We start from the raw sequence: 11,836 nt of genomic DNA, 5'->3' as shown, positions 1-11,836 counted from the left end.
AAACAAAATATGACATATCCATATAGTAGAATATTATTCAGAAATAAAAAGAAATAAAGTACCAATAACTGATATAACATGGATAAACTTTGAAACATGCTAAATGAGAGAAGCCAGAAACAAATGATTACATATTATATTATTCCATTTATATGAACAATCTAGAAGTTCATTAGGCCAAAATATAGAGAAAGTAAACTGGTGGTGGTTACTTTGGGTTGGGAAGGTGGAAGTGGGAGAAGAAAATGTCCCAAACTTAGAATAAAACACACTTGCACAACTCTGGTGATATACCGAAACCACTTAATTGTACACTCCACAAGGAGAATTTTGTGTTATGTGAATTTTGTCTCAATAAAAAAAAGGGTAAAATTGATATTTTAATTATATGGCTTCTTCTGATTCAAGAATAAGGGATTTTTTTTTCAAATTTTTGTATCATATTCACTATCATTTTTGATTTTTCATGATTTTCCTTATAGAAACTTTTGTCTCTCTGGTTAGGTTTATTACTAAATATTTCATTTAATTTTTTATGGCTATTGTAGGTGGAATTGCTTTCTTCAATTCTGCCTTAGTCTGTACATTGTTAGTGTACAAACATACAGAAGATTTTTGTATATTGATTTTGTGTACTGCAAATTTACTGAATTATATTATTATTTCCAGGAGTTTTCTTGTAGACTCTTTTGGATTTTTCTATGTACATGATCATGTTGTCTTTAAATAAGGACAATTTAGGTTCTTCCTTTTCTACTTGAATGGCTTTTTGCCCTCTTGTGTGATTGGATTGGCTAGGATTTCCAGTTCTATGTTGACATGGAGTGGAGAATGTGAACAACTTTGTCTTGCTCCAGTTTTTTAGTGGGAATGCTTTCTGATTTTCCCCATTCTGAATGAAGTTAGCTGTGGGTTTGTCATACATGGCTTTGATTGTGTTGAAAAATGTGCCTCCTATATCTATTTTGAGGAGAATCTTAATCATGAAGAAAAGTATTTCTATCAAGTACTTTTTCTACACCCATTTATATAGTTGTGTGATTTTTTTCTCTTCCTTATGCTTATGTGTTGTATTACACTTGTTGTTTTGTATATATTGAGCCATATTTGAAAACCTGGGATAAAGCCTACTTGCTCATGCTATATAATCTTTTCAATGTGGTTGGATAGGATTTGCTAATATTTGCTAATGTAAGTGAAAGGAGGGCTTAGGAAAAAAAGAGCTAAATGGAATAAGATGATAAGGCCCTTTAGAAGAAACAATGTATATGGCATTATCTTTTATTTCATTATCACACGCTGCATTCATTCTTTGAAAAGCCATATTATATGCAATAAAAATCTGCAACAATTAAATATAAATAAGGAATTATGAAATAAAATAATGAAAGGGAATTGTTGATAGCCAATATGGGCAATCCAACATAAAGGTTTGCTTGATATGTGAAGGAACCCAATTCTTTCTGTTTTTTTTTATTCCCTAAGACTTTTTAGTTTTCGTTTTTATTTCCTTCATGTGAATATAAACCTTAGAAGCTAACTCTACCATGTATTTCTCTTCTCTGAATGCTTTTTGCATGAACATACAGGAAGAGAGACTTGCGGTCTATGGACTCTGTTTTTCATATATATTTGTTGGTTTTTTGACTTGGCATGTCATTCTTCATTTTCACATCTCCAACAAAATCTCGTTTACTTGAAAACTCAGTTCAATATTCAGCTTTTCTGAGAAATTCACTAAGACTTTCTACTAATCCCCAGTGAAGGTTTGCATAATAAAAAACAAGTAAACAAATAGTTCCAACATGATGTTTTATCTGTCATACTGAAAAAGACCTTGTAAGGATATGGGTAACCTTACTTATCTCTAAATTGCTATGCTTAATACTTAAGTAGTGCTCAATAGATTTTTATAAAAAAGAAGGGAGGGAGAAAATAAGAGAAGATGGTGAAGAAAGTCTGCATGAATAGCAAGTGAGACTTATGAGTTATTTGAAGATGTTGATTTTCACCTGGCCTAGACTAGAAAATGTCATATAAGAGGACTGTGCCACCTGGATAGTTAATAGATCTTAGGACTGGAATTGAGACAAAAATTATTTGAACTACTTAGTGATTTTTAAATCAATGCAAATAGAGGTTTAAATCAGATGAGGAGGTGAATCGTTGTCTGAAAGTTATGATTGATCTAATATAAAGACAAAAATTTCCAGCGCTGGCAGGTGGCATGGTGTGCTAGATTCCTACAAGACTGACTGTGGTTTGGCAACTGAATATAGTGGCTTGCCTTCTCACTTTGCTCTTTCTCTCTCTTTCTCTCTTTTACTGGCGAGTATATATGCCCTGTAGCAAATTAAAAGATAATAATAAGAAGAAATAAAATTGGAACCAGCAGATGGTGTAATGGTCGCTGGAATCCTACATAGTTGACTACAGTACAGGTCCCAGATTCAGCAACTTAAAAATTGCACCAGGTGCATATGCATGCATGCCCAAAATCCTGAGAGGAGAATGGAGGAGAAGGGATTGCAGTGTGGCCATCCCCCGTGGAGGTGGGGGTGACTTTCTTTCTTTCTCTCTGGTGAGCTCATACGCCCTATACCAAAAATCTCAAAAAAATTTTGTTTTAAATAGAATAAATAAGGGGACCAGCAGTTAGCATAATGGCTGTGTCACTGAACTCCCATGTAGTCGACCATGGTTTGAATCCTGGACCTGGTGGCTTAAACTCACGCTGGGCGCGTGTGCGTGTGTGCCCAAGATCCCGAGAGGCGAATGGAGGAGAAGGGATTGCGGCATGGCCTGCTCCCCGGAGGGTGATTTCTCGCTTTCTATCTCTCTGTCTCTCTCTGTCTTTCTGGTGAGCGCACGCACCTTATAGCAAAAAACCTCTCAAAAATTTTTTTAAAAAAATTTTAAAAATAGAATAGATAAGTAAAATTAAATAAATAACTCTTTTTGAAAAGTGAAAATTACATGTGAAAACTCAGTCACTCACTGGATTTCATTATTGACATTTATAGCTGTGGTTGCAGATTCAGAATTCCTAGAAAGAATCAAGAATGAGAGAGCTTAAGAACCAAAGAGAAAGATAATACAAGTCTGGGGAAGGCTTCAGGGTGTCCAGAGTACTCTACTAAAATATTCTAGCTAATCTCTGTGATAAAAGCGTCATCCTCTCTTTGATGCATCTCTCTTTATTTTCCGGCCTGAAAATTATAAGCTGGAATCCTAGGTTGCATTTCCGTAATGGAATTTTCTCCCCAAAAGTGAATGAAATTGCCTTCCTTAACTTATAAAATCCTTTTTCCTTCAGTTTCACTTCATTAACATTATCTCTATTTTTCTGTGTAAAACCTATTATTTCTTCCTGAATAAGTACTAAAACTTTTACCAATATTATAAAAGTTATCATAAATTTTATTTAGCTGCATATTTATGTTTCTTTCAATAGTAAGCTTTTTAGTCTCAGATTTATCTTTATATGTGGCGATGCTTTGAGTTTGCCTATATTCTAGCATTCAATAAATATTGAATGAATAAACTTCCATAGTTTTATCCCTTGGGCCTTTGCCATTTCCAGGGATTTTCTCTACTTTTTAAACATTTCCTCCACCAAACATGGGATAGACAGAACAGGAATCATTGAGACCCTGGCACTACAGTAATCTTCTTTGGAGTCCTGGACTGGTCATGAATTCTGTGCCATGTAAAAGCTTCCCCCAACCCCCACAGGGCACATGTGGTTCCAGAGACAGACAGAGACATGAGAGAGAAAATGAAAAATCACTTCCTGGGGTGATGGCCACACCTCAATCCCATCTTCTGCATTCTCCACGTGGGATTTTAGGCATGCATGCACTCATGCCTGTGCGATTTTCAAGTTGCCATATCTGGGACTTGAACTGAATGAAGTCAGCCATGTGGGAGTCCAGCATCTTAAGCACCACACCATCTGCTGGCTCTTTTATTATCCTTTCTAAGGCTATTTTTATTTATTTTTTAAATCTCAGGAACAACAGTTGGCAAAATGGCTATGTTGCCAGATTCCCATGTAGTAAACTGTGGTTTGAGTCCCGGACCCAGTGGCTTAAATTCATGGTGGGCACATGTGCATGTGTGCCCAAGATCCTGAGAAGAGAATGGAGGAGAAGGGATTGCAGTGTGGCCATTCCCCCCTACCCCAGGAGGTGATTTCTTGCTTTCTCTCTCTCTCTCTCTCTCTCTCTCTCTGTCTTTCTGGAGAGCACACGTGCCCTATAACAAAACACTTACAAAAATTTTTTTTTTCTACAGCGAGAGTGATTACTGCTCCATGTATCACAAGTAGCACAAAGCTGGACATAGGTTGGCTCAGTGAATGGTACCTATTATCATTTTTTAGATGTTTTCCAGTGCATTACATTAATTAGTAAAATAGAAAAAAAATCAAAGAAGCAGTAATTGGTAAATAGTGGCATACCAATAAATTTAACTTTGCCATTATCTTCCATACAGTAAATGATAACAACACTGAGATATATTTAGTAAAACTGTAATTGTGATATTAATACGGAAAGTGGTTTTTAAAGCTTTGCTAATGTGCAGCAGCCTTTGCTAAGTTTGCTAACATTTATTTTACAAAATTAAATCACCTGAAAGAAGCAAAAGTGCTTTCAGTTTTGAATTTTGAGACCAAATAAAATATTTAGAGTAAAGCTTATTTTTTAAAAAAATCTGCTATATGAAATTGTCAACAGACCTAGAAATTAAAAATAATAAACAAGGCTTACTGTGATTAACAGGTTTTGTTTATTATTTTCTATAGTATCTTAAAAGGTAAAATATATTGTAAGACTTTGTTAAAAATAATTCTTTACATAGTTTTTGCAAGGTAACTGACAGTTTATAAGTAAAAGCTATACTTTTAAAACTAAAATAGAATTTACAGAGGTAAATTACAATTAAGTTTAAGTATCTGAAGCAGTTTCCACATGAAAGCATTCTCAAGAAATAGAAAACTGAGCAGCTTAGATAAAGCACCGGCTGTCACCATGTCACCAGGTTAACACTGATTCCTCACTGGTTCCATCGCATGATGGCGAATGGGAGGAGTAAGACAAGGAACACTTATAGAATAAAACAAAACCCTGAAATTGCATGTACTTAGGAGACCTCCCAAAGGCATCTTGGTAAGATTATTACATTTCTGAGAAGCAGAAATAGATTATAATAGTTAAGGCTCAAGATCATGCATCCATAGTAGAATACAATTACTGATACAGAAACGATATTGAATGTCATACAACATATTTAAAGCTTGTCATGTAAGTCAGTAGTATACAGATTTTTCATTCTAAATCCTTTAGGACTTTTTAGGCACATTGAAATTAATCTTAATGAGAATGGTATAAGTCTCAACATTTCAAACTATATAGTCATGACTTCATTTTGAAAAGGTGAAAAGTACTACTTTTTTGTCTATCTTTTAAAAAATAATTTCAGAAGTGAAACTAATGTTTAGGATTTAAATTTTTTCAAATATAAAACATTTTATAGAAATAATATGTATATGTATATACATACATATATGAGAAAAGAAAAATCTTCAAAAGATGAGTTAGAACTTGCATTTACTAAAGTTATAAAATAACAACCAACTTTCACTTTTGTGTCCTAATTTACAATCCGAATAAATTGAATGAGTATTTTCTTTCTCTAAATTTATAAAGAATCATAAAGTACAGTAAAAATAAAGTGGCCATGGCTTTCCAATTAAGGGTCAAGGCACTCTGAAAATCCCTAGACATATCGACAGCTCTCAACTCTTCTAATTCGTATTATGGCATTCATTTGTCAGATCTTACATATGCCATGATAAAAAATATGTGAGCTCTATGCTAAAATAAAGATCGAGTCTATTAGCATATTATCTATTGTATCATTTTAGCAAATGTATACACATAAATAAGTGTAAATGTATAACAGTAATGTATAGTGTATAAGTGTAAATAAGAAGAAAATGATGAACATGTATGTCATTACTGCATTTTCCTTTATGTTTCTTGTTCTGCCTATTGAAAGGCTGTACCTTAGGTGTATGATTAGCCAAAGAGAAGAGAAACCAGAGCACAAGGACAATAAAGCAAAATAATTCCCAGTGACCAAAATAAAACAAGAACAAAAACGAAAATAGGGCTTCAACAAATCTTTTTCAGTTTTATTTTAATCAGTCCAAAAGTGTCTGTGATTAATTTCAAAGGCACCTTTTAAAGAACTATCCTCTCTCTTCCCAAATTGGCATTTGTCTAGACAAATTTTGATTTAGTGGCATTTCACCGTTTTAAACACTATCCCATATTGAGAAAATACTTGTAAATTTGTAACTAAATCCAAATAGTGGGGACTTGAAGCCCATTGAATTAGACACAGAATATATAAGGAAGCCCCATCTTTGCTGCTAATCTCTACCACCACCTCTCCCCATCCTCCAGAAGAGGCACATCGAATAAGCCATTCAGAGAAGACAAATGATAAATTGTCAAATGGCAGTCTTAACCCCTGTTAACTCATTGCAAGAATCTGAAGAGACTGTCTTTACTCCTAGGTTGGTTAGTCTAAACATATCCATATAAAAAGTGAATTTAGCATGACTCTCAAGCCTCTGAGTCTGAGACTCAAACAGCAGTTGGCCATATTGGAATTCAGCACCTCAACACCACACCACTTTCTAACTTTCCCTCTGTCTCTGTCCAGTGAGTGCACATGGCCTATGTGCACAAAACACAAAAAGAAGAAATAAAAGTGCATTTTTTGGGGAAAAAAGTGAGTTTGGCATAGAATGTTGTGAACACAAGATTAATGTCCACGGCTTGTAAACAACTGATTATTATCTCTACTTCCTCTGATCTGCTTCTTATTTTAGCTTTTAACAATTTTGGACTATGTGAAGAAGGTAAAGAGGTGAAAACTGGAATTAGATCTCACTTGGAAAAGACGACTTCTCCTTAGCTTGATCAGCACAGCTACCTTCTTCAGTAGCTCGAGCATTTCTGTCATCTATTACTTGAATATCTGATGTATTTTTGTCATTTTGTCTCAAGCGGTAACTTTTATAAGCACGCTGAATGATGGTAGCTGAAACTGCCTCTTGTTTTCGTTTTAGAGTAGTTGTAATTGGCTCATAGGTGATCTTGAAAGGCTTGGCTAACATAAACCCTGATTCTATCTCTGAAAGAATTTTCTCCATCCTCACATCGTTACCCATAACTCTCTTTGTAAAAGCAAGTAGGATGTCAAGGCAATGAATTCTATCTCCAACAGCCATGGGAAGATCCATAGCAATGAGTTGGCTCTTGTTTGGTTTTGCCATAAAAAGAGGAGGATCTAGGGCAGCTGCAAAATCTGAAAGCTTGCTGGAGTCCATGTACTGAGTCTTGTCAGGATCAAACCTCTTCCAGACCTGAAAGAACTTCCTAAAATCATCTTCACTCAAGGTCTTGGCTTTTTTCTTAGAAGCAATATTTAAAAACTCCATGACAACTACAATGTACATATGTACAATCATCAACCATGATATGAGGATGTAACTGACAAAATAAATAATCCCAACTGAGGGGTTACCACAGTCTCCTCGGACCTGAGTCCCAGGGTTAATTTTATCAGGATCACAGTCAGACCATTTACTATTAAAAATTGCATCGAGCATTCCATCCCAACCAGCAAATATTGTAACTTGAAAAAGACAAAGCATACTGCTGCCAAAGGTTTCAAAGTTGGACACATCATTAATTCCAGCTTCCTTTTTGACATAGGCAAAGTTGTACATTCCAAAGATGGCATAGATGAACATGACAAGGAAGATGAGAAGACCAATGTTCAACAATGCTGGGAGGGACAGCATCAAAGGGAGCATCAGACGATGGAACACCTTAGGTCCTCTGCCAAGGCGCAGGATGTGGATGATGCGCGTGAGCAGTATCAACTGCACCAGTGAAGGAGGCACGAGGTAGTACCCTACTGTCATCGGCAGAAATAGTCCTTGGTGTGCAGAAAGATAAATCAGGTAGCAAAATTATTTAAATAAAATTGTATTTAAAGGAATAGAAATGACTATATTGAATTGCTTTTTCTATATCTTATTTTTACAAATCCCTCTTATTTCATGATTCCTTCCTATTTAATAGCATATGAGAGCTTGAGTTAACCAAATACTAATTCTGTCAATGCTGGGAATTTCTACCAGAATTTGGAAAGGAGTTGTTATGTGCTATCACCTTTTTGTTTTTATATTTATTTATTCATTTCTTCTAGCATGAATACATTGGTCAAAACAATGGTCAGTATCTCTTATCATAAGGCATACATACCATCATCTTAATATTACAGAGCAATAATTCCTGGAATCACAGGTTATCTGAATCCATTATATAAGACAGTAGTGGCTATTTTTTTTTTATTTCTGTTATACCATGACATTTAATTCAATTCAACCTTTACTGAATGCCTAGTACCAGCATCATGTAAATATTCAATTTGAATAACATGACTTCTATCCTGAAATAGCTTATAATCTAGAAACTAATGATAGACATTTACAACAATTGTAATGCAAGATAGAAAAACCTAACTGATCAGGATAATTACAAAAATGTCTAGCATTCAGTGATTTGTAGATTGTGATTTAATGAAATAAATTTATTTCACAAAGACTACTTTGGCTCTAGGAGCTTTAAGTGTGAATTGAATAAATGAGGCTATGCTTAGAACCTTTTTGTAGTAGTGGTAAGTAAATGAAGTATGGGAGTGAGTAAAGAAGGAACTATAAAACAGGATAAAAGTATAGTTATATAAAACACATAAAGATAGTCTCCAGAGTTCTGCAGAGGTTATGGTTCACTTTGAGTTGAGACGGTAGTAGAGGGGAAGAATCCCATGAAGCTATTAAATGAGATGATGTTTGCTGAATCTGGAATGATCATGCCTCATATTTTTGTTAACCTTGGCCACTGCCTAAGATCACGTTCTCTGATGTTAGATCCAGTCTGTACCTCATCTCCATGACTCTTTAGTGAATCTTCTACTCTGACCCAAGTTGTCATTTCTCCTTCATCTTCCACATTATTCCACTATGCACGAAATATCTCCATTTAGTTGTAAATTAATTTCTCTACCACTAAAACCTCTTAGTCTCCTAAATTACCTAAAATCTGACTGTCTTGAAGACACCGTTTCCGTTGTAGCCTTCTCAAGTATAGGCAGCTAATTCTTCCCCACTTAACATTTCTTAGGCTAGAAAGAAGTATTAAGTTTTTTTTTTTTAATTTCTATATTTTAAACATAAGTTCTGGTCACTTCTATTTCCTATGATTTTTATTAAAAAATTTATAACACCCACAAATCATGTTATTCAGCTATATTTCCCTTACCACTCGTTGACTCTGTGATCTACTCCTTCCTCCTCATTTATATTCACTGAGGATTTTACCACTAGGCTCACTGACTCCTCTTTTATTTCAGCACCTACGATCAATAATTTGCTCTAAAACCAGACTCTCAGTCTTTTCCTTTGTCATCTTTAATAGTCTTCATAATTTACTTCAGTCATTCACATATGTGACCACGTCCTGGCCCTCGGCTCTCAAACCTTCTGAAACCCCAAATTCAAACAGCTTTCTCTCTAAAATGTCTATTCCTTTCTGCTTTCTTAATAGTAACACATACCTCAATCTCATAGGTCTCTTTAATTAAAGATAATTAATTATGTAACATAATAGCTTAATCACTATTAAATTAATATGAGTCATAAGAATTATATTACCTATTAGCTATGAATTAATAGCTTAAGCATTACAAACTATATCATTATTCATTATATAATCATTATGTTAATAATTACTGAAAAACAACAAAACATAAATCCTATGTTTTGTTTCTACCAACCTCCTCCTATAGTCATGTATTTATTTATTTATTTATTTATTTATTGATTTTGGAGAGGTTGTTGCCACAGGGTGCATGCACTCACCAGGAAGACAGAGAGAGTCAGAGAGACAGAAAGTGAGAAATCACCCCCTAGGGGGAATGGCCACACCACAATCCCTTCTCTTCCATTCTCTTCTTGGGATCTTGGGCACGCACATACACGTGCCCGGTGTGAGTTTAAGCCACTGGGTCTGGGACTTTAACCATGGTCGACCACATGGAAGTCCAGTGACATAGCCATTACGCTAACTGCTGGTCCCTAGTAATGTATTTTTCTATCAAGTAGTCTCTTAAACCTTTTCCTATGGAGAAAACTATCTTTAACTATTGAGTAAATGAATGAATTTTCTGGAACGCAATGGGGCACACAGGTTTCATTTTCACTCCTGAGTACATAGAATAGTGACTTATACAATAAACACTTAAATGTTGTCCCTACTCTCATGAGCTTACATTCTGGAGTGTGCGCTATTGAAACGCTGGCAATAAATATACTTGTCTGTTCCTGAAATATTCTGATCCTAAGTTTTTTACTTGGCTTGTTCCTCATCCAGTGATAGGTCTTCATTTATACTTTGCTTCTTCCATAAAGTTTTCTCTATCTTCTACTAACTGATTTCATCCCTGCTATGCTGCTGCAGCACCCTATTTTTAAGCTTATTAGCATTAAAAATACAGTGCTTAGGGACCAGCGGTAGGCAGTGTGGTGCTTAGCCACTGTACTCCCACATGACTGATCGTGGTTTGGGTCTCAGACCTGGCAGCTTGAAAATCATGCTGGATGTGTGTGCATGCCCAGCAGCCCAAGAGGAGAACGGAGGAGAGGGGATTGTGACATGGCCATCATCCCTGCAGGTGATTACTCACTTTCCTACTGTCTCCAGCAAGTGCACATCCTCTATGACAAAAACATATATATATATATATATACTGTGTCTATACAAAAAGTAGGCCTATCTTGTTTACTACAAAATTCCTTGTATATGGCACAATATCTGTTAACGCATGTATTTGTTAAATAAAAGAGATATTCAAAGTAAGAAGAAATAATGACAATTTTTAAAAGGGGTTTTTGCCTCAGGGTGCATGTACTTGCCTGAGAGAGAGAGAGACAGATAGATAGACACAGTGAGAGGGAGAATGAAAAATCACTCCCTGCAATCCTTTCTCTTTCATTCTCCTTTCAGGATCTTGGGCAGAAGACATGCACCTTGTGAGTTTCAAGTCACCAGGACCAGGACTTGAACCACAGTCAGCCATGTGAGAGTTCACTGTTGTGAATGCAATGACATATGCTGGTCCCAACAAATTTCTTTTTAAGTATAAAACTCTAGGGACCAGCAGTTGGCATAATGGCCATGTCGCTAGACTTCAATGTAGACTACATTGGAGTCGACTGCAGTTTGAGTCCCGGACCTGGTGGTTTAAAACTCACACCGGGCGCATGTGTGTGCGTGCCCAAGATCCCGAGAGGAGAATGGAGGAGAAGGGATTGTGGCATGGCCATCCCCCCTTGGGGGTGATTTTCACTTTCTATCTCTCTCTGTATTTCTGGTGAGCACACGCACCCTATAGCAAAAACCTCTCCAAAACAAACAAACAAACAAACAAACAAACAAAACTCTAGCTTTGCAAAAGATGTAGTTTTAGAGATTAAAGGAGAAAGAACAATAGTGAGCTTAAAAGGTTATATGACACAGACATAAAAATCCTTTCAATATCATCCTAGAAATCTAATGAATATTATGCACTGAGGGGTAATTAGACATTTGCCTGGTGGTTTGTGGTGCTATGCCCACATTCAAGAGATATTTTAAAATATTTACACCTATCAAAAATATTTACATGCATTGAATGCAAAAATGTGAGGCAT

General features: G+C 35.6%; 1 protein-coding gene across 1 annotated transcript in view; it reads right to left on the bottom strand.

The window, feature by feature from the left end:
* Positions 1-6,731: 6,731 nt before the first annotated feature.
* SCN7A (sodium voltage-gated channel alpha subunit 7) overlaps positions 6,732-11,836 on the bottom strand; it is a 95,665-nt gene continuing 90,560 nt past the window's right edge. Inside the window, exon 25 of the mRNA XM_006153576.3 lies at positions 6,732-8,019. Within this exon, the coding sequence (XP_006153638.1) occupies positions 6,956-8,019 (1,064 nt within the window). The 3' untranslated portion in view covers positions 6,732-6,955. The remainder of the gene's footprint in view (positions 8,020-11,836) is intronic.

Source organism: Tupaia chinensis, unplaced genomic scaffold, assembly GCF_000334495.1.
Source record: "Tupaia chinensis unplaced genomic scaffold, TupChi_1.0 Scaffold000381_1, whole genome shotgun sequence".
In the NCBI taxonomy this organism is placed as follows: domain Eukaryota; kingdom Metazoa; phylum Chordata; class Mammalia; order Scandentia; family Tupaiidae; genus Tupaia; species Tupaia belangeri.
Note: the sequence above shows the minus strand (reverse complement) of the source record. Positions and strands in the feature narration are given on the sequence as shown.